Source organism: Diadema setosum, chromosome 13 (assembly GCF_964275005.1).
Source record: "Diadema setosum chromosome 13, eeDiaSeto1, whole genome shotgun sequence".
Lineage (NCBI taxonomy): Eukaryota > Metazoa > Echinodermata > Echinoidea > Diadematoida > Diadematidae > Diadema > Diadema setosum.
Window position 1 is genome coordinate 33,360,675 of NC_092697.1, and position 24,103 is coordinate 33,384,777.

A 24,103-nucleotide genomic window follows, 5' to 3' on the forward strand; every position below is an offset into this window, starting at 1 on the left:
CAATGTTACAATAAACCATTACAGGTTTGTTCTCAGGCAGACAACTAATTCATGCATTATCAAAAGACGAAGGGATGCACTAAATCAGTGTACCATGGCAAAGAACTTGTACAACTCACTGTTCAGAAACTCCATGAATAATTATACATGTAGACCGCTGAATTGTTGTGCAGTTATGAAAAGAAAAAGAGGTAGCATTAAATTAGTGTACAGTTGTACCATCATAACCATGGCATACAATTCATTGTCCAGAAACTGATGCATAATCAATACAATACATCAAACATGTTTCAGAAACTTTGGCAGAGTTTAAATGAAAGCACATTGGTGACTTGAAAGACCTCAAAGATAATAATTACACATGGTCTGTATCTGCAGAAGTTCATTTTAATGTTCATGAGGCTTCAACTACCTTTGCAAGGGCACATGCTCATAGTGAATTATCACACATGTGCATGAAATGTGGGCAAGACTGGATGCAAGTCAAGTAGATATTATTGCACTTTCAACCCCCCCCCCCAGTGCTTTAACCTATAAGTCATCTTTACAGCAAATGAAATATCAAACAAAGCCAAGGTTGCTGTAATCAGTCATTGCCATTTCCAAAAAAACCACAACAGAACTGTCAGAACAAGCAGGCTGATGAGATGTAATCATTCTGAGAGCCCGATATATTATTTACAAGACACAGTGCAAATATCTAAAAAACAAACAAACAAACAAACAAAACAATACAAAACAAGGTGTATCATGGCTCAAAATTCACAGATCAATGTTACAATAAACCATTACAGGTTTGTTCTCACGCCGACATGTAATTCACGCACTATCAAAAGATGAAGGGGTGCACTAAATCAGTTTACCATGGCATAATTGTACAACTCACTGTTCAGAAACACCATGAATATAGATCACTGAATTACTGTAGGTCGTTCATGCTATAAAGAAATAGAACAACTTCAGTATATTTAAACTCCTCCTGATGGTCACACTTTCAAACTTTGGATCCCCATGCTGATAATTTAAAATTCAACCTCGCTCATGAAACAAGAATCAACATGTTGTGTTGAACATGCAACAACATGTACATTGTACATTGCAGGAGTAAATAGAAGTGTACTAAAAGACACTGTACACAATTGCTACAATTCACCCAATGGGATGCATTAAACTCCATTGCAATTTCTAATCATTCCTGTACATACTCTGGTAGTACATACATGTACATGTACATGTTTAGCATATTACAGTCTTGATAAATAGAAATACACCTGTAGCACAGATTAACTGAAGATGTACAATCAACCAATACTTGACAGACTATGTAGCACAAGCAAAACATAGTAGAGTTGTAATGCAATTTCTGGGAAAAGCATAAGAACTAATCAACATCAAGCAATGAACACTCTAAAAAGGATCTTGCCTAGTCACCCTGAGCATATTGAGCGATATTCAGCGTTCCAAAAACTTAGTCGAGTGGAACAGAAAATAACAAGAGTTTTGGGTTGGAAGACCTAGAAGTAATTAGTACACTGTACATCTGCATGAGGCCATGGAAATGTTCTCGAAGTGTCAACTACTTGTACACTGTAGGACAGGAAGGTACAGCTATCGGAGTCCTGCTTCCATTTCCTCTCCAACGTCAATTCCAGGAGGTGGAGGGCAGGTGATGTCTCTGGACTCCGGACGGCAGAATGGACGGATCTTGGTGTAGAGGTACATCTGGCGCTCTTGTGGAAGCCCGGGGACCGGCAGACTGGGAGGAAGCATTCGTGGTGGTCTTGCGCCAGGCCTCAGAAGTTGGTGTCGCACCTCTTCATCGTCAGCAAACTCACGACAGTACACCACTCCTGGCTCTTCAGATGTGAATCTGCACATAGATATAATTTTTATATAAAAATGACACAAAATGAACATAGATAACCTTGACTTGATGGGTACATGTGTATTTCCACTTGCCGGTCATTCATCTCTTTAACTATTGTAGACTTTAGGAAAGTGCAGAAAGCAAGATTACTGAGTAACAACTTTTGCAAATAACTACATTTACTAAAATAAGAGAAAGACCATCACGAATGATGAGCTTCAGAGGCAAACATGTAGTGCAATCTGACCAAACTGTCAAGCCCTCATTTAATTGCAGTTTTATATAACACAAAAACAAAGTCACACAAAGAGAAGTCACAAATCTACCAGTGTATACATAGACATGTATATCATAAGCATGACAAGCACTCTTCTAAGGAAGCATGTGAGGATCATCGATTTTAGGACAATATTTGTACATGTCCTATGCTCTCTTCTCAATAATTTATCAACATGTATTTTTTCTTTCTTTTTTTTGATGTTCACTATCACATATTTTCAATAACACTCTTATAAAAAATGTCCTAAACCTGAATATGAAGATGTGCACTAGGGTAATAATAGTAAATTACCTGAAGTGGTGATACTTCTTCACATCTGCGATGGGCTTGAAGTGGGCTGACAAGAACTCCTGCCATGGGTATGTAGGGACATTCTGCCTTCCCGACTCATCCCCTACAAGGACTGGGACATTCAGCCCTGAAGGGGAGCTGCTCCTCACCACGTCTACGATGTCTTGGAGGGTTGATACTTCTGATGCCCTGTACCTCTTCTTGAGGAGACCGAAGCCATAGTCTGGGGCAAACTTGGTATGACCGGCTACCATGAAGTTTAGGTCGATCTCCATGTGCAGCTTATGGATGCAGCGCCAGGCCAGGTACCACAGCACAAACTTATTCTTGTTCTGGCCAGCACAGTTATCGCAGTGAAGGTGGGCGACCTTCTCTCCCAGACCAAAGCAGCGAAAGAAGTAGTGGAGATATGATATGACGGCAATCGATCCCTTTGAGTGGGCCATGCCCTCGTCGACTAGGAAGTTGACCTGAAAAGAGAGAAAAGACAAAAGCAAAGAAAGAAAAAAGGTTAAGACACTTAAAAATTAGTAAAATCTTTTGTAAAAAAAAAAAAAAAATTGACATTCAAATAGAAATTCTCTTCTACACTGTGCTCACTTTATGTATGCTGTACATGCTAAGCTTGAATCAAACTTTATGTTCACATTTCAACAGCCTTTTGTTTCCCAACAAAATTAGTCCTCAATCATTGTAGATGTACAAAAGTTGTAATACACTTGTACCTCTGTTCAAATTTTGTTCACTCAATAAAGTAAACTTTCTGTTATGCATCAGCCAGGAAAACTCTGTCAAAAATGTTTTCTTTAGCAAATTGATACAATGAGCAATGAGGCTTAAAATCAGTAGCTGCATTTTGGTATCTAAGATTTAAAAATGTACGATATGAGTATTCACATCCTCCCAAAAGATTTATAACTAGAATTGCTGTCTAATATAAAAAATTACCTGTTTTGGGATGCCTTCACAATTGATGCCGAATATCCCACACTTCCTTGGGGTGAGGAAGTACAGTGGACCAGGCTGCAAGGGATTGGAGGGGAAGTGGACTTGCTGAGCGAAGTCGAAGCTGTAGTGCATCTCTCCCTCCCGAGAACATGGTGGATGAGGTCCAAGCTCAGCTGGATCCCTTGTGATACTGACGCGACTTGCAGCTGTCTGTTGGCGGTAGTTCTCACGCTCAGCGATGACGCAGTCTAGATGCTTTTGGTGCGATGCCAGCTGCTCCTTCTTCTCCGACTCTGTCTGGTTCGCCAGTTGGAACAGCCGAGTTGTATTCTTCTGACAGCGCCAACACAGATCAGTCATGGGTTTGCAGGTCATTATCCTTGGCTGGTACTTCACCCACACTGCTCGGAATGTGCTGAGAGCCATCGACCTGGCACCTGTAAATACAAAAGCAAAAAGACAAATTTTGCTATTCTTTTGAAAACTATACAAAATTTTGTAAGAACAAATTAACACATACATGTAAATCAAGATTTGTATCAGTGTAGTTACAGTACCAGCCAAAAGTCAAATTCCATAGTGATAATGAAACCTAAAGCAGTGGGAATGAGGGAAATAATGCACATGTACATGATAAGTACATACAACAGCATGTATCTTGTATTGTGACATTAAAAATTCTATTGACTCTTATACATAATAGAACAATTACTTCTTAAGATTGTTTGCTTATAAAATGAAGGGTTTGTTTGCAAAAACCGATAAGTCCATTTTTGAAGATTTGAAGTACGATCTCTGTCATAAAGTACAAAATAATACATTTAAAATGATATATTGGTCACTAAGTACATATAAAGGCATGTTTTTGAAGTTATGGTCAAAAGAAGCAAAAATTTTATTATTCTCTTTATTTTTCTTGACCTTTAATTGCAAATATTTCCATTTGGCAAATATGAACGTATCGGTTTTTGCAAACAAACTCTTCATAATGTTGCTATGTATTTGAGGAATGTTATTAAAACAGGCATGCATGCTACAAAAATTAAAAACACACCTTTATCCTTCATTGCTTGCTCGTACAAGCGATGAACCGAGGCTTTAGTGGCAGAAGCTGGCAGAAGACGCAGGTCTGACCGTTTGAAGCCTGGAATCCTTCCGGGCAGGAAGACAGCATGATCCTCTGCATAGTTGGTGATGAAGGTGACTGCATCTCTGATGTCGGTCGGGGATAGGAGGTTAGTCCTTGGTGCCCTCCCACCAGACTTTCTCTGAACCGGTGTCAATCCATGATCACGAAACCACTTCTTCAAGGCAATCAGCTTATTGTGTGATATGCTTTAAAGGAGATGAAAGAAGAAAACAAAATAAGAAATACTGTATTGGATACTTATGTATTGGTCAATAACATAACTAATTGGCACCTAAAGTACTCAAAGCTAAACTAAAAGTGTACTAAAAGTAAAAAGGAGTGGGTCCACACAACAGTACCCAGGCTAGCAGTACTGTATGGGCCAGACTCAGTCTGTTCTTGGTCTGCCGTGGACAAGCAAAAGAGGTCTAAAGAACAAGGTTTGTACAGACCACATCAGTGAGATGAAAGGATTAATATTTTCCTTCAAGATATGATAGTGATACATTCAGGAGTATAGGTAGAGATATTTTAATTGTGTAAGTCCTATGGAACACCTTACCCAACTCTGTTCACCTTTCACCAACACACGAGACTTTCAAAACAAAACAGAAGAAGTAATCAATATTTTGGTCATTCATCGTAATTTATTTATTGTTGTTGTACAGTAGTCGTAGTCGGTTGTTTTGTATTACTATCACAATAATTCTCATTATTTGTTATAAAATTATTTGTAGGAATTATTGTAAAGCAGGCAATAGAGATTTCAGTGTAGAATGTGCTATAACACTGCTGCTATAAATGTACAATACCCAATAACGTCTACATTATTTTCTAAACAGCCCAACTCTGAGACAAATTCAGATTTGTACAATATTCCATAATTTGGGCCTAGATGTCAATTAATATCGAGACATGGTCATGAGATCTGCTGACTAGCAGAAGCATTTACACATTTTGTAATCAACGTCAAGCTCACGATCAGGTTTATTCGAGTCAAGACTCAAGTGCATTTACAAGATTGATACTTACCAGTGCAGGTACAGGAACATTTCTCGGCATATCCCTTTTCCTCTAAAGAAGTACTTCATTCTTGCCCTTTCCCTTTCCTTTTGATTTGCCCGACGGGAGCATTGTGTGTTCATCGAATTGTCGCTGTGTGCACTGATTTGTATCAGCACTACGAGGTCTTTTTGGTCTCTACTAAGTTCCATGACACTTAGCCGAAATGCAATTACGTCTGCTGAGTCAAACAATGTCATGCATTTCCTACCACACTTGCACATACAAGTACATGTTGTGTCTTCAAAATCGGGTGGCAACTGATCACTCGCATTCTGCAAGTCTGCAGGGGGTTTGGGGGCAGTGGTTTCCTCTACTTCTGGAAGGCTTTCCATGTCTACATCGCTATACCCTCCTTCCTCACCGAGAGTCATGTCTTCTGCTGGATCCTCCTCCTCTTCGTCGTCCTCCTCCTCCTCTTCCTCCGATTCATCAGCGCGAGCGGCACTGCAAAAGTAGTCCGTGATGACATCTCGCCACGCGTCCTCCCCAGCGCTTCCCCGTAGATTTGACTCGGACAGATGCTCCAAAGCAGCAATAACATGCCGCTCGCGATTCCCCCCTCGATTCATCACACGCAATTCACCAATCCGTTAAACGAAGATTAAAAAAAAAAAAAAAAACACAAATACAGACACTATAAAAAGAATGAATTTCGCTGTGAGTGTGCACTAAAGGCCGATATCGTGGATTACCGATAAAGCTCTCTTTGAATATCGCTATTATAAAAATCACGGTACGTGTACGCTAAACTGTGCAGTATCTATATGTAAGCTGTATTGTACTTGGAAATCAATACGTAATCGATGCGGCACGCTTACGCATGCATTGTTTTTCTGTGCAATTCAAGTATAATAGAAAATCAACAAACAAACGAACGCACGTGTGCTCCCTAGCTTGCTGGGCATAGCGCACCCCACGCACCAGTCGACTGGGCAGTGTGCGAGCTTCACGCTTCGGTTAGCGGCAAGCAGCAAACTGACCAATGAGATCACTCTGGTCGTTGTTAGGGGCGGAGCCTATCTGTGGCGCTCAATCCAAATTTTCGAACCAGTTTCTGTTTCGTTGAAACGCCAAAAAACATGGCCCAGAAAAACGCTATTTTTTGGTCTTTCCCTTCATCATTTTGCTTCAAAATTTCGACAGATGATAGAAGACATGTCAGACTCCAATAATATGTCAAAATTAGAAAATCATAAGTTTTGACCAATTTTGATGCTCTGACTTCAAACTCGATTTTCACGGCTTCGACCGGGCGCGACTTTAGGACCTTTTTGTTGTAGCGGGTCACATATATAAACACATACATACACACATATACAATGCATACGTACATATACATCATGCAAATTTTCCCGTTTGTTTCTTGTCTACGGAAAGCTTTTTGGTGTATAGTTTTAGGCGCTTTGATATCATCGTTACAATCGGGACACCCCATGTCTTTTTTTTTTGTCTGTCTTGACAGGTCACCTACATGCTGTCGCTTGGTTTCAGCGAGGCAAATGGTGCCCAGGCCGTCGTCGTCGTCGTCGGTATCGCACTCATGGTCGGTAAAGTCATCGTCGCCCTCGTCTCCGACAGCCTGCCTTTCCACAAGCTCTATCTCTCGACGATCGCCAGTACGACAGGAATCACCGTCATGGCCTGCTTGCTGGTGTCCAAAAGCCTCGCAGGAGTCATGACGCTGCTGGTCGGGAAGTTACGCTAGAGGTTTGCAGATGTTCAAATGATCGCTTCACTTGCGTTAACGTCTCACAGGCATGCACTTAATGTCTGTATACGCCTTCATTCATAACCTCTTGCTTGTCTTGAAAGAAGATAACACACTATAACTGGCCAGAATTTAGAGGGTTGAAGTGACGTGTTGCCATAGTTTTCACCAGGTGGATATCTCACCCTCATTTATTTCATTTTTAACTTTTTTGTTGTTTGTAAGCAGTTCATGTTAAAAAAAAACCGTTATGAAGGCCCTACATCTGATTTATACCTACCTCTCAAAACAAACGAAAAGTCCCCTCAAAGCGAAATAAAACGAACGATCTAGGTTATCAACAGACAATATAATACCAGTTATATTGGACACGCTGTAATATGCACATGAAATTAGTTTCAATGTTTTATCAATGTTACTCGCGAATTAGTCACTTCTTTCTCTTCTACGGATTGTCATGCTTGTATTTGTGTTTTCAGTACAAGGATCTGTTGTCATGAGTGTTGGAAGCAGCCTTCCGTCTTCCATCGCCAATCATGTCTTCGGAGTGAGCAGGGGTCGGGAAACATCTAGTCTGATGACCATGAGCTATGGCGTTGGAGTGATTCTGGCTTCCGTGTTAGGTATTATTCTCACAATCTGAATAATCCGAAAATCAGTGACACTGATATTTTTTTTTTTCATACACAGATTTGACAGGACAGAAAAGCCTTTGTGTTTAACAGTATATGCACTGATTGCTGTATACTACATCCTGTGATACAATTCATCTGAAAACTTTAAACTCTCCGCAAGAATGTTTTGAATGTAAAACTTGTGTTAATGAAATTCTTGAATTCTGCGTAATAATTCACATTTTGAAGTTGCTACTCAAAAGAATTTCGAGTGAAGTAATGTGATCTGCTGTTCGGCCCTTTTTTCACTTTGCGTGAGCAATACATTTATTCTTTGTCTCCATTCATGGAAGGCTGCTCTAAAGATGTACACGCGATGGAGAATGTGTCCATTCAATTTTTTTATCAACAAATTCCGACCTGACAATGGCAAGAAGATTTGTCGTAAAGCATTAAAAAGGTGTTTGTTGTTTCCTTGTTTTTTTTTTCTCCCTTTTGTCATTTTGTCTAGTATCTATATCGTCGGTCGCATTACGAACCGGCGAATGTTCGAATTTGGGTCAATTTTTCAAAATTCACTTTTTTCCATTTTTTGAATGTCCATACCAAACTCTATCTATCCCCAAAATATCAAATCGCAAAATTCACGAAAACATGTATTTTTGGTAGTGACGAATTTTCAAAATGTCCAAATGCTGCAATTTGTGACATTACGAACCGGCAAATGTTCGTATTCGCCGGTTCGTAAAATCCCTGTTCAGACGGAACACACGTGATGTATGTGGGGCGAATCGAGGAGCTTGCGAGGCCGCGAGCGAGGGCTTGTCATCACCATCAGTCCCATGCACTCGGAATTGTGCTGGTATGTAACTACTAGGTGCATTTTGTTGCTCATTTGTTATCTAATCTTCTGTTTAAAAACAAAAGTAATGATAATCGGGGCAGGTTAATGTGTAATCATAAAATATTACATCAGAGAAGTAGAATTGCTCGACATTATCATGTAAAAGTAGCTTTCCTGTGTATTTCATTTCCTTGTAGATCCTACACAGTCGTACACCTAGCCACCATTTTTGTCGAAGGGGGTCCTTGATTATTCTTGGTCAGAGATAAAGCAATCCTCCCATACAACCCGGATGCATTGTTTTTTAAACTAAAGCATAATAGAATCTATAAACTGAAAAAAAAATATCGTGTACCGGTAGCAATTGCAAATACCCAGGTAGAACTGAAAATAGGCCCAAAGTAATAAATGATTATCATTGTTTTCAAAGATTCATGTTGTTGCATTAAAAAAAAAAAGTATTTAGGCCCTAAGTAAGAATGAAATTGCATGATGAGACTGTTTAGCGTCAGTGTTAAGTCAGTTATAGTTACATATAGCTTCCTTAAGCATGCAAGAATAGCTGCTCTGGCCTTTACTGTCTAACTAAAATCCTGCATAAACAGTAAATTTATAGGCTAGATCGAGGTTGTATTCACTGGTATGTTACTTATTTTGATTACCGGGACAGATATCAATGAACTTTCAGAAAAATTAAACGAAGTTGATTACCAGTACCGGTACTCACAGTTTTTTTTAACACTCGTGTACCGGTACAAGTATAAGCCTATATCCAGGGATTTTTATTCTATATAAGTTACCGCGGTATCCTATTTGTGCCCTGATAACACTGACATGATTTTCCTTATTTATATCTTGGGGATAATTCTAGGAGCAGCAGGCCGCTACAAGCATGAGCCGAGTCCCCACAAACAAAGGCAGCACCGCTATCATTACAACTGTAGCAGCTAGCATCCCAGGAACATCAGCAGCACCTCTCGGCGCAGGAGCAGCATTAGCAGAGCCTGTAAAGTGCAACCGTAGCAGCTGAACTTCTCCATACAATTGTAGTCGCGAAGCCTCTATGTACGGTACTACAGTAGGCCTACCGACAGTACTATTGCAACAGAGCGTCTACGTATGCTACCGTAAAACTCTACATTTGTAGCAGCATGATCCTAACTTTCAACTGTAGCAGCTGAGCCTTTCAGACTGTAGCAGCAGAGCCTCTACGTACAACCGCAGAGAGTAGTGGTGATGAGGATGTTTTTCCTTCTGCCTATAATGGTAAGTTTGATTCGTAACAAGTGATTATGGTACCGGTACTTGTGGACCATAAAGTGTACCGGGAACCAGGTATTCACAAACATTTCTCAGTTTACGGTGAATGGAATAGGTCATTTATTACTTTCAGTGGAATAGATGATTGAACAATACCATGTCATTTGACAGAAATCACTGTTTTGATATCTGGAATGTAATGTAGTCATACCTTTTCTGTAATGTCGATCTTATCTAACTCTACTGTCAAGTATCTTATGCAGATATTAACCTGGTGAGGACAGGCTCATGTTGATATTACAAGCTCTGGCCTAGGCACCTGCTTGAGCATACTTGGGGGAAGTTTCTAATGGCCTTACTGTAATTATTTCATACATGTATATCAATGTTGACTGCTACTCAATGAATTAAAAGAGAAAAAAGCAAGCACTAACACTTCTGTGTATAAGATTGTTAGGTTTTTATGTGAAAGACATCACATTTCTAATCAAAGAATGTGTAGCAGTTATCATTATTTACCTTTGCCAACCCCAAGGTGTAAAAGCTCGACCAATAGCACCTGAATTACTATGCCCTTCAGAGATCAGCAGACTTTGATGACAATTTTCTTTTTTGCATTTCAAATAGGTATGCTGGCTGTAGCTATTTTCATTTTGTCTCACAAAATGTCGTAGGTGATTGCCTGTAAAGAATTTCCTTATATGTTACTTTGTTTTTTCTTCTGAAATTGTGCTTTAGCTCTAAGAAATGCTCTTCTTCACATTTTTCAAACCTGCAGGTACTTGTAATGTTTTATCACATAGTGTATGACACAACTGTCAAATTTCTCACTGAAATTGTCCATACAATTTTTTGTGTTTTTGAACCACCGTAGGCATAGATGTTCTTGTCAAGTGGAAGAGGGATGGTTCTATGAATCCTGTCAGCTCAAGTGACCTCTATCATGCTCAACGGACCAAACCGAAACAAGGTTCCTGCGTACATATGAGAAGTGAAAATGGCTGGTGGAAAGGGAGGGTGCTTCAAGTCTTCAACATGCCCATGGATGGACGTAGGATGTCAGATGACGAGGGCATTCCTCTTTCTGCCTGAGGTAATTTGAATACATAGTTACTGATTTGTTCTACATCAATAAGTTTATCAAGATATATTATGTCTTTTTTCATTTTAAAATGATGTAGAGATTTTTATGCATAGTATCATGTAGGTACAATGTACTTTCATTGCATTACCATTTCAATATAAATGTTCAATTCTGTGTAATGAATAAAACAAATGTCGTAATTGCAGTTTGTAATGACTGTAGGATGCTGAAGACTGTTAGCTTTCCACTTCCTTTCTTTAAAAGTCTGATATTGATTATTACTTACAATTTATTATGTCAACGTCTCTTCTCAGTCCCAAAACAAAATCAATTACTGATAATTTGCTTTATGTGCATGTAATACACTGTAGATTCTAGTGTCCATGATAGATGTTTGCAAGTATATCTAGTATAAATCTTGTTGATTCTACCCCAGGATGGTCACATAATTTTTTTCATTGATGCATTGTTTACAACTTCCCCAGCAGTATCGTTACTTGCGACAGCAGTAGCAGAGCCTCAACGTCGATTTGTGACAGCTGAATCCCCAGAAACATCAGCAGCACCGCTTGAAGCAGCAGCAGCAGCAGCAGCGGAGCCTGTACATACAGCTCTAGCAGCTGAGCCTCTAAAGTACGACAACAGTGGTAGAGCCTCTACTTACAACTGTAGCAACTGAGCCTCTACTTACCACTGTAGCAGCAGAGTCTCTACTTGCAACTTTAGCATCTGCACTTCCAGGAACATTAGCAACACTGCTAGAAGCAGCAGCAGCAACAGAAGCAGAGCCTCTACAAACAACTGTGGTGTCCGCATTCTAAGAAACAACGCAGCAATGTTACCTTTGAAACTGAAGGTAATTCAACTGGAGTTGAGAAGTTCAGGGCATTGTATAACTGTTGTTTGTATTTCTTGCATTATCTGTCTGTGTGGTGCAAATTCCTAAAAAAAGCAATTATGAGCCAAAACTTAATTTTCCAATAACAAATGTAAAATAATTTAAACATGTGATAAATACTTTGATTATCTTTTTTTTTTCTTTTATCCTTCACTCTTGTAAGAAAAAGTTTGTGGCAGGCAACCTGTAAAATTAAAAGAAAATAGTTTGTCTTCTGCAAAGAATAGTTAAAAAAAAAAACAGTAAATGAAGTAACAATTATTCAACCAGACTTGGCAGTTTCATCAAATTATGTATTTGTTTTCCTTGCATTAGGCGTACCTGATTTCAATTTGAAAGCAGACTAAGTCCTCCACTCTTATTTCAGATTACAAAGAATACTGAACCTTGCTGGATGATGGAAAACTGTTAAATCTCGAGAAAGCAATGTCCCTGTCAGACATTGAAGAACCGATTTTGATGGTAACCGGACACAGGAAAGCAATAGAAAACTGTTTGTGAAGTGTAATGGAAGTACAGCATATTCATATTATGCTGTATGTATTCTATACTGCCCTCTATCTAGTATTATTGGCATACATCTGGTTGTATTTACATTATTATATGTAGTGCACTAACTGTTGATCAACTTTCCTACAATAAAGACCATTTAGGCAAACTATTGTACATGTTTCTTGTAAGGAAAGGAAAGGGAATTATTGGTGAATTTCTTGCTCATAGTGCCTTGTACAAATATAGACTTGATACATGATCAAGTTTGTAATACTTTCTGGTAATTATTTTATCTTCAGTGTTACATATTTGCTACATGCTTTCAATAATTTCAACACAGTTTCACACAAATCGACCAATTTTTATCACTTTGGGAGGACCTTATTCAAATATAAAAGAAACAATAGAAATAAAGTGTAGTGTTCCAGTATGTATTCCATTTATTCTTCATTGCAAATTTGGAAACTACTGCCATTGAGGCTTTTGAGGGAGTGGAAGATAGATGTCAGTGCAAAGCCAGAAGATTTTCATGTGGAAGAATATGTAGGTACTGACATCAGTTCTATTCCTGATAGATCTTCAGTTGTCATGAAAAAATTCATGGAATCTAAAGCAGAATTGTCCAAAAAAAGCTGAACAGTGGGGAAGCCTACAAAAAGTCAGAAATATTTGTAGATGGTAGAACACATTTTAACCATCAAAGATGTGATTTAACACGTAACCATATCAATCTTTTGGCTATGATTGCCTCAGTGAAAATGGCAGAATGTCTATCAGACAATATTATCATGCCTTGAAAATTCTGGTCCTAGAAAGAGAATGGCTAGCCAGACATGTTATTAACATGTTGTCCCCCATCCTAAGGACAGCAAAAAGAGACAAATGACGTACACTACTCTCCTCCCAGCAGTCCAGTAGTTGGCAGACTGTTAAAGTTTGTAGACTCGTGTTTATAAACACATTGGGTATCACTTTCATTAATTCAACCCTGGGCAAAATTACCTTGTGAAGTGTGAGGAGAATGGTACACTTGATCATGTTATTACACTATTTGTGACTAACACGCGTACTACTGTAATACATTAAAGTCAAGGAAATGCAGAACTTCTCACCAATTTACAGGTCAGATTACCTCGTGAAGTGTTGGGAGAATTTTGTATTTTGTACATGTTATTGCACCACTTTTGTAGTGGTCAGAACACAATTCTGAAATGCAACAAATGCCTAACTTCTCATTCCAAGTGAGATTACATAGTGAAGTATCATGGAGAATGTCACATTTATTTTGTATCAATTGTAATTTAATGTATTGTAATAATAGTGTGCAATGTAATTATTGTGAGCTGTCGAAAATGCAAAAAAAAAAATCACTCTCAGAATTTACAGGTTATATCTGGAAGTTTGAGGAGAATGCTTTGTTTTGTAGTTACTGTATGTAATTATGAACACGCATGTGGAATGGTGCATTTTGAATTAATAAAATGCAGAATTCTTCACAAACTTGGGGACTGGTGAATAGAAAACAAAAAAAAAAGAACAAAAGAAAAAAAAGAGGAGTGAGAGAGACACAGATACCTAGAATTGGGAGAACAAGGTGATTATGACTGCTATGTAAGAGGGTATGTGTGTGTGTGTGTGTTTGTTCGAGTGTGTGTACTGGTATGTGCATGTATAGTGTGTGTTTGTGTATGTTTGTGTTTGCATGGGTGTAATTATATTCTCTCAATAATGAATTTACACTTTTTTTATAGACAGTGACTACCAGGCGCACTTTTAGTACTCATCCAGTAGTCAATAAAAACCCATTGCACAGTTTGATAACATTACTGGCATCATCAATTAATGTGTCAGAAAGTAGGTTGTGTGTGTGGGTTCGAGTGTGTTTACTGGTATATGTGCGTGTATGTGTGTTTGTGTATGTTTGTGTTTGTATGGGTGTAATTATATTCTCTCAATACTGATAATTACTTAACACTTGTAATATTTATAGATAGTGAGTGACTACCAGGCACACTTTAATAGAACGGTACTCATCCAATCAAAAACCCATTGCACAGTTTGATAACATTACTCGCATCAACAATTAATGTGTAAAAGTACAGGTAGGTTGTATAGTTTGAGAAAATAACTGTGGTGTTTGTTACACTTTCCTAATATCCATGATTATGATACAACTAACATGAATGAACATGAATGAACATGGATGAATCACAATCCCACTACCAAGAGCGGCGAATGTATACATTACACTGTGCGCGTACCACCTAAGCGTGTGGAATGTGTGATGATACGCGCCATTTTATGTTACATTTGCCGGTTCGTAATGCGCACTCACTACGTCCACACGTATTGAGCATGGGCTTTACGAACCGGCAAATGTATACATTTGCCGGTTCGTAATGCCCTCTCTTTAGTACGCGATGTACGTAAAACGCTGAAATGGGGGGTTTTACGAACCGGCAAACGCACTTTGCATCACTACCACAGAGCCCCAGGTGCAGCTACAAAATAATATTTAGTATCAGACAAAGCAGAAAATTCCGCTTTCATCACTCTCTTAATATCATCATCAATGTGCGGTTATAAGACACGTTTTTATACGTTTAAAGAAGTCCCGATTCTTTAAACGCGATTATCTCGAAATCGTGTTTCCGCGCAAATTCGAACATTCGCCGGTTCGTAATGCGACCGACGATATGTGATTGTGGCTTAAAGTAATCAATCCTGACTTCATATTTGGATTCAAAGCACAATTTCACTTCATGTTCAAATAATTTCATAATAATTCAAGTTCAAGCAAATAAAACAAGCCAATAAATCTGTATGTCGTATTTGTGGTTTCTATTGATATGACTGCTTCGAAAAAAAAATGAAAGTCTGAGACTGAAATACTTTCTTCTTTTTGACTCTACTTTAATAGAACTTCTACAATTCGATTCTATTTATGTGGATTCAGCCCTTACAAAAAAAAAAAGAAAACTTTTCCTTCCACTGTTACACTTCGACTAATATTTTTTTATGAGCTTGTTTGTTTGATTTTGTTTTATAGGTGAAAGCATGGAAAGGACAGGATCGTATGGAATCGCTCTCTATGTGTGCATCGGTGTCTACGCCCTTTCTGGTGTTCTCTTCCTTTTGGTGCCTATTTACCACCGATACCACGTGACTAATCGCCATACGATGGTTTCATGGACAGGATGTGGAAATAGCAACAAGAGGAAGAAACTAGACGCTGTTGACTGTAAGGTCGATGTGTCCGTAGGCGTGAAGGGTATTTCGAGCAGTATCTTCTTTTGTTCACGATGTAGATAATATCGGCAGCTACTTCCGTTCTGTTGCAAACAGTAGTAACTTTAACGGAATCGCCGCAGACAGGAAATCAAGCTGTTCTCTTAACCTTATGCTACACAATATTACTTTGTCTGATGTTGTATCGGCATTGTTGGCGGCAGGGAAAAACTATCGAAATCTCATCGAGATGGAGGAGATGCTGCACAAGTCTCAAATACCATCACCATCATTTAAGGATATATTACGTAACATTGACCCTTGTTCGTTTCAACGTCATTGTACTTGTAAGAAATTAAATCTCCCATGTTGCCCGAAGGTTTCATGATGCATAGCAGTATTGATAATCTCGCAGTGACCGAATTTCGAAGTGGAGATGAAAAAGAAAACGATAAGAAGACATATTTCAGTTTGATATACTCCTAAAACTTTTATGTTGCGTATTATTTCAATACGTGCACTGTGGATGTGGTTCTTGTTTTGTACCTTAAGGCTCATTATAACTCATCATGATACAAACAAAACATCTGTAAAGCCCTGTAGGAATGGACCTCATACAAAAACGAATGAAACGCCAAACGCTATTGCAAACAGATAGAAATCATAAATATTTCATTTCTGGTCTTTCAATGTCAAATTTCTCACTCACAATACCATGGAAGACGAGGAAATTAACTGCCACACAGATCTAGAGTTTTTTTTTTTCTCCCGTTCAACAAACACGAAATCGTGATGTCGCGTACAATCAGATCATCATTGAGACTATACTGAAAATATAACATGGTAACAAACATCTGTACTTCCCACAGTGCGCAAACCATTTATTTTGTGTATCAAACAGTTCTTGACTTTTTTTAACCTACTGTATTTAAAAAATTGATACATTTTTATCTTAATGAATAGCCAGAATCTACGTATATGTCATTGCAACTACAGAAACAAATGTACGTATATCCATTATTGTGTATATAATAAAAAATACTTAATGGAAATAGAACAAAGTAATATATCGTGAATACGAATTTTATTAGAGTCTTAATTATACAGATAAAGAGGTAGCTACTACATAGCTGATTGAATTAAGGTATCCAGTAACGCGTTTACATCATGTAATGTATCAAAACAATGACCACGGTTTTCGTTCAGTTCAGGATCCACTGTAAATGCCAACGCAATCAACCAGGTTGATTTATGCTGCCTACACTCCTGCAAAGATCGTACATTGCACGCACTTTTTTTTCTCCATACAGTAGCGCATATAGTGCTGTACCTACATAAGGTGAAAGATTCTTACATTAGAAACCCTGTGGCCAGCATCAACATCTAGACACGTTTAAGCTGAAATGAAATTCTATACGGACATTGAGAGGAGTATAGTTTGTACGTGATATCTTTTGTCATATGATTTTTGATTCAGAGATTTTCAACAACCATTTGTCATGTTTGTGGCGACGTTTTGTTTTTGGTTGTTTTTTTTAACCGAATCTGACTTTGCTTAAGGTAACATTGCCGTACAGAAATATAGATTGACGCGTTTTAGAGTTGTGCAGATATTATTAAAATCTCTGAACCTTGATCGGCACCGCCGACTAATTATTGTCAAGGGAAAGACAGAAAATACATTGTTTATCCACGTTAAGTATCAAGACACGATCTTGAAGAAGTATACAGGATATTAATTTCTATGCAACCGAAAGCATGATGTCTGTTTACTGACCGGGAATGGAGGGGGGGGGGGGGGATAAAAGAAGAGGCAAACTGCATTTGATACTGTTTCATACCATTTCTTTAATATCCTCATTAAGTCGAACTTGCAATAGAGTGGTCTGGGCACCTCGCTTCTTTTACCCATTATGTTTTTTTTTTTCAAAATGTTACGATATTCATTGGTTTTATATCGCAAATGTTCTTAACATATCTACGGAGAACACTAAAAATGAGTTATATCATGCATTACAGCTTCAGGGTTGTAATGTAAGCAAATTGTGTATAACAGCACATTATTTACACGCGAACGCATACATTGTACATGTATATAAATGAGAGTGTCTACTTTTCTGCGTAATACTTGCTCTACATAATTAGAATATACATTAATCAATGTTATGTAATTTTGTTATTCTAACACTTGATCAGTCATTGTATTTCCTACAAGGTAAATAACACTAGCTTTCAATTTTTTTTTGTCTGTTTTCGTCACACAACATTGTCAATTTCGGTTGGAGAATATCATTTCATTTCATATCATTCTTTTTTTTTTCTTCAGCAGAATATAACACCAAATAAATCAGAAGTTTTAACATAGGCATGTATTCAACTTTCCATGATAGATAATGGTTAGTAAATGAAAAAAAAAATTATACATGCATACCGGCAAAATACAATAGAATAGTTATTATCAAATGCTTCTAAATAGCTCAATCTGTAACTGATCCTAGAATTGGCTACGCATTTCAGAATAGTTTTCGGCGAAAATGTATCTACATGTAATATGTAGAATTTATGATTTTGATAATGTTATTACCAATCCATCTTTGTGTAAAAAAGGATATACAATGAAATTCAGAGTTGCCGATGTAATAAGGAAAAAATTATAATTTCTACAGCAAAATGTCCCCAAGACCATGAAGACTTAAAGACATGTTTTACCAATTACGGATGAAACAACTAAAACCCACCTTTAGTCCTTCAAAATATTCTAAAATGTGAGTTAGGGATAGAAACAAATTTGAATCAGTATATAATCAATGTTAAGTATTGTTAAATATACAACATGTGAACAAAGATGTAATAAAATGTTTGTAGACTACACCGTCGACAATTATGGTTTATTTAGAAAAATAATGATATCTCCTTATATTTTAAGTCTTACTGCAAAATTTCTATTTTTCAATTTTAATTTCAAAGTGTATTTCATTTTTCGACAAACATATACATTTCACTTCCTTTGACAACACAGAATAAGGTGAACAGAACATTTTGGAACGAAACGATTATACAATTATTAAGGAAACTTGTAAAAATAAACATTGTGATAAAAACAGAAGTGGTTGAAGTAAAGTATAATATTGTGCAAAGTGCGAAAAATGGAGGGACCCACTAAAAAGGCAGAGCTTGTAGAGTGTTGGCCCCTCTGGTTGAGGACATCAATGAAAAGATAAATTGAAGCACCGTAAAAAAAAAAAAAAAAGTCTGGAAGACCGCTGAAAAGTAGAGTAACAGATAAATACATGTACACAAAAGTGAATGAACATGAAACGAGAGTAGAAAAAAGTACTGAAGGAAATGGCTGCAAGAGACAGAACAGAACGGACAAGACTAACAAACAACGTGCAACAGAGACAGCGATCTTCGGCAGAAGCATGTCGAGAGAAACAGATAATCATGATAATAGCTGCTTAGAAAGAATGATATTATTGTGACGCCTGAGAAAAGACAAGGAAATATAGAGGGACACATGATCAAGAATAGCATAAAGAAATTCGACTCTTTAATAGCCATGTCAATCTAGGAAGACGCTACAGGCAATGGCATAGGTGACATCAAACATAAAAGAAAATTACAATTAATTCTTTGAAGGGGATACAAAGTGAATAAGTATAAGTAAACCAGCAGAATAGTTCAGTAAGGTAGAATCATATGATTGCAATAAAAAGGACTTCAGTCTCCTCTTAAAAGAATATTGTATGGATGGGGCATTTTTTAATGTCAGAATTCAAAGAGTTCCAGTAATTTGGGACAACATACGTGTGTGTGTGTGTGTGTGTTTTAGCAAAGATCATTCGTAAGAGGTAAATAGCAGATAACGCGGAGAGCTTTCTTTTGCAAAGGGGCACTCTGTCAAATAGGTTTTGATGCGTGTTACCCCAAAATAAAACTCCGTAATTAAAATAAGTCAATATCAATGACAATTATAACATTAGAAAAGATTTTTGTGGAATATAGAATTTCAGTCTAATTATAACGCGTATATTACGCGACAATGTGTTACAACTTACAAACATAATCAATATGATATTTCCAAGAAAGTTTATCATCTACAATGACACCCAGGAATTTGTGATACTCTTTGTAAATGAGAATCTTCTAAAACTATTCTGCGCTTAAATTATCAATAGTATATTACTAAAAAAAACCCCATTTATTCCGTTTTTTGAGCATTCAACGACAACTTATTAGTTCTGACCCAGTTAGTTACTTTTTCAATTCAATATTAATTTTGTGAACAAGAAAATCAATGTCATTATGGGCAAAAATACATTGGTGTCATCTGCAAAATGAATAGAGGAGAGGTCATCAGATGTCATGACAAAAATCATTAATATGAATAATGAACAATAGCGACCCGAAGAGACGTCACCGTGGAACGCCACATTGAACTTCTCTAATAAATGAGTTATCTTTAATTGTAACAAATTTTCTTCTGTCAATTAAATAACTCTTGAACAGCTTCAATGCATTCCCATGTATTCCATAGTGTGATAACTTGTAAAGCAAAATGTCATGATTAATCGTGTCGAAGGCCTCGAAGAAGTCCAAGAAAATATGAATTAAATGAGAGTGATTATCAATTGCATGAGCCACTTTATCAACGAAATGTAAAAGAGCATGTTTAGTTCTGTTTCGAAAACCAAACTGAGAATTCTTAAAACCTTCATGTACCTTCAAGAAATTAATCATTCTCTTGTCATGCTTTTAAATGAGTTTTTCTCAAACTTCATACAGCGAGGATAATAATGAAATTGGGAGAAATTACTGATTACAAGTTTATTGCCTTTCTTAGATTTTGGGATCACTTTCGCCAATTTCATTTTGTCGGGAAGCACACCTTTAAAAATTGACAAATTGATATGAGCAAGTGGATGGGCAACCAAGGATATAACACCCTTGAAAATAAAATCTATGTATCTATCTCATCATAACCAGAACTTTGTTTAGTCTTAAAAGAGGAAACCATATCAATAATTTCAGATCTAATAGTGGCTGTAAAAATATAGAATTGGAGTTATGCTGACCTAAAAATTCAGTAAAGTGATTTTCTGTTGGAATATTTTGAGTACAATTTTCATCTATCTTCGCAAAATAGGAATTAAAAACATTTGCGAAATAAACGGGATCACCATCACTAAACTTAATCTGATCAATGCCTGATTTTTTACTCAGAACATTCATGGCCTGTTTTAAAACTTTCCAAGTATTTTTCATCTGAAACTTATATCTAAATAATTGCGTGAAATAATATCTTTTCTTTTCAGATCGTAAACATGATAGTCAAAGTATTTCTATGTGATGTGTAGGCCCTATTTATTCTTTGATCGCTTTTTTTCCACTTTGTATTTATGATACAAACGATTTTTCTTATTGATTGAACGGAGAATTGATTTTGAAATCCAAGGTAACCTATATAGATGTCTTTTTATAATCTGTTATATTTTTCTGTGTTTTGGAATTACATCATCTAAATGATGACTGAAAGTTTCCATAAAATGACCAAAACACACATGAATATCATCACTTCCAAATGCTTTAGACCAGTCAGCATTCTCAAGAGCCACATCAAAATCAGGTAAAACTCTACGCCTAAACAAAGGAATTGAAGCAGATTTAACATTAACTAATGTGTTTTATGGGTAAAACAAGCCATTATTGGAAAATTATCAGTCATATCTAGAAGAACTATAAATGAATCGGGAAGCAATAGAATATTACAAAACAAGTTATCAGTGGGGGTAGCAGAGCGATTTGTAACACGTGTGGGTTTAGAAATGAGCGGAAGAAAGGAAGAGTACAGCAGTGTGTGAAGAAACCCACTTGAGATATTGTCATTCTCAGACTTCAGTAAATCAATATTGAAATCGAGGAGTAGAAAGAAATCCTTATTTCCCAAAACATGTGAATTTGCTTAATCTGAAAAAAAAAAATAAGTTGAACGTTTGATTTTGGAGTTCTGTATATACATGTAATGTCTACCACAAGATTTCTACATCCTGGGATAAGAATTTCTATAAACAAAGATTCAACAATATTGTCCATTCGAGAAATATCTTCATGAACAATACATTCAAAAGTACGCGATATGTCCAATGCAACACCTCCACTATTCTTATCAGGCCTATTGTTAACAAATAGATCATAACCATCAATCAATTGCAAAAGAATTTCCTGAGTTGGAAGTTAACCATGTTTCACTTAATCCGATAACCGAAAACGACTTGCAGATTCTAATAAACTATTTAAAGCATCGAAATGTTTATTCAGACTCCTTATGTTTAAATGTAACAAAGAAAACGTGTCCTCAGAAAAACTGCAACATTGTATGAATCATATCTTTGCATTGATTCACTGTAATAATAATTACACAACATATTTTTAGTTAAATAATTACTATAATCGTAGGGCAATTTATTTGCTGCTGAATTTAGGTTATCGGTAACAAAATCATCGCAATGAGTGGTTCGTGTATTGTACTGGTTACCCCACCAACTGGGTCTGAGTCGAACCTTGTGTTCCTAAACAATTCACAAAAGTCATCGTTTGATACCATGGAAAGTTAGCCTTGGGAATGCAGGACAAATTTTTGTTTGTTTTAAAAGTCTGCGTTGCCAACAAGACTAGGGTGCAATAAACGAGTGAATGATTAAAAAAAAAAAAAACAGCCGCCAAAATGTGGCAAAATACTTGAGTAATCTACAAACATGGATGCCGTCAAAATCATGATAAGCAGAAGATCGTTGCGGAGAAGTAGAACGTGAAATGAAAAAGAGCAAAATAGGGTAAAAATGAGTTACATGCAGAATCATCGATGAAGAAAAACATGGAACACATACAACATATAAACAAGAATAAATCCAGTGTCTCTGTAGGCTTCTGAGACGATAACAATAACATACATGTATAAAAATTTGAGCCGACATTGCAGAAAAGACAAATTAGCAATGATTAAGTGTCTTTGACTATTGCATTCAATCCATTTCGGGATCATCAACAATATACGATAATTACAAAATAGCTCCCAAAATCCCATGCCGATTTCCTTCTCGGGTAGACATGTCAGCACACCGAAGGTCTAAAGAAAACACCTCATCACCAAACATAAAGCTGCGTTTACACCATATTCCCGGCGACCACGGCACGCCCGGTTCAGGCCACCGTGGACAAAACGGGATGGACTTGAAACACGCCTTGAGACGGGATAGGCAAACGCGACAGGCCGTGATTGCCGTGATTGCAGCTTAACCAATGGCGTCATTACAAATACAGTGGTAGTGTATGTATGCAGGGAGGGATTACCTCCCTGGGGCCCGTTGCATAAAAGTTACTGTTATGGTAACTTTGCCATCCAATGGTAACTTCCATTGAATTCTTGATTTTGATTGGCTGTTGAGTATTGTTGCCATAGTAGTTACCATTGGATGGCAAAGTTACCATAATAGTAACGTTTATGCAACGGGCCCCTGGTGTGTGTGAGCGTAATGCGAGTATATAGTATAGCATTTATGTATTGCAACGTGTGAGGAACGCTGAGCAGACATGTGCGTCACATTGGCATATAAGTGCGCAGGAGTTGTGTGTACATAAATATGCAGATCGGTGATGAAGATCTAATATGCGGGTAATTAGAACGTGAACTATGTACTGAATCGTCACGACTAAACGGGATATCAGACCTGTAAATACACTAGTAATCAACCACCAAACATTACAATATTACTTTATTCAACTTCCCTTGAAGGAGGAAAAATAGACGGGGAAAATCATCTATCAAATTACAAAATATTCTTCAACTAGTTTGAACTGCATACGGTTTTCCCTTCACAGGATTGTTATTAATATGGAACAGACAAATAAACATAATACAGACATAACCAGTAGCTCCTTGAAATCTCTTGTTCTTGTGTGTGAATACATTAGATCAACATTAAACAAAGTTGATCATATCAAACACACAGCAAATACATACATTTAAGTTCCATTATCACATGACGTCAAATTTTAGTCAGTTGAACAACAACAAATTATGCAATACAGGATCCAGCATTGCACCAGAGTTTATTGTCATCGTCATAACAAACTCAGATTCTTTTCCAGACTGATACACTCTGGTCTACAAGAACCCAGCAACTTCACCTCAATGAGCCATATCATAAATTCTAACTTAATTTACATAATATATGATATCAAAACGTATCTTCCTTTAGTTATATGGATGTAACACTTTTCAAACACGTTAACATTACACCGTGCATGACTTTTTTGTTCATTTTTTCAACCCCCTTACAAAAAAATATATATATTTCATCTATCAATTACATCTTTAGTGAACTTAATATATCTC

At 37.1% G+C, this 24,103-nt stretch overlaps 1 protein-coding gene and 1 long non-coding RNA gene across 4 annotated transcripts; one reads left to right on the plus strand and one right to left on the minus strand.

Moving 5' to 3' along the window:
* Positions 1-2,434: 2,434 nt before the first annotated feature.
* On the minus strand, positions 2,435-5,636 carry LOC140236825 (uncharacterized). The gene is made up of 4 exons (XM_072316765.1): positions 5,548-5,636; positions 4,441-4,721; positions 3,387-3,823; positions 2,435-2,908 (listed from the first exon to the last, which is right to left on the minus strand). Exons 1-4 carry the CDS (start codon positions 5,604-5,606, stop codon positions 2,435-2,437), a joined length of 1,251 nt encoding a protein of 416 aa, XP_072172866.1. The 5' UTR covers positions 5,607-5,636.
* A 4,189-nt stretch (positions 5,637-9,825) lies between these two features.
* LOC140237258 (uncharacterized) lies at positions 9,826-16,699 on the plus strand. Of its 3 annotated transcripts, XR_011901823.1 has the most exons (4): positions 9,826-10,012; positions 10,881-11,099; positions 11,579-11,946; positions 15,530-16,699. It is a non-coding gene; the product is annotated as an uncharacterized lncRNA (long non-coding RNA). The 3 variants fall into 3 exon arrangements; XR_011901824.1 differs by lacking the exon at positions 15,530-16,699 and having other exon boundaries at positions 11,576-12,048; XR_011901822.1 differs by lacking the exon at positions 15,530-16,699 and having other exon boundaries at positions 11,579-12,048.
* Positions 16,700-24,103: the final 7,404 nt, after the last annotated feature.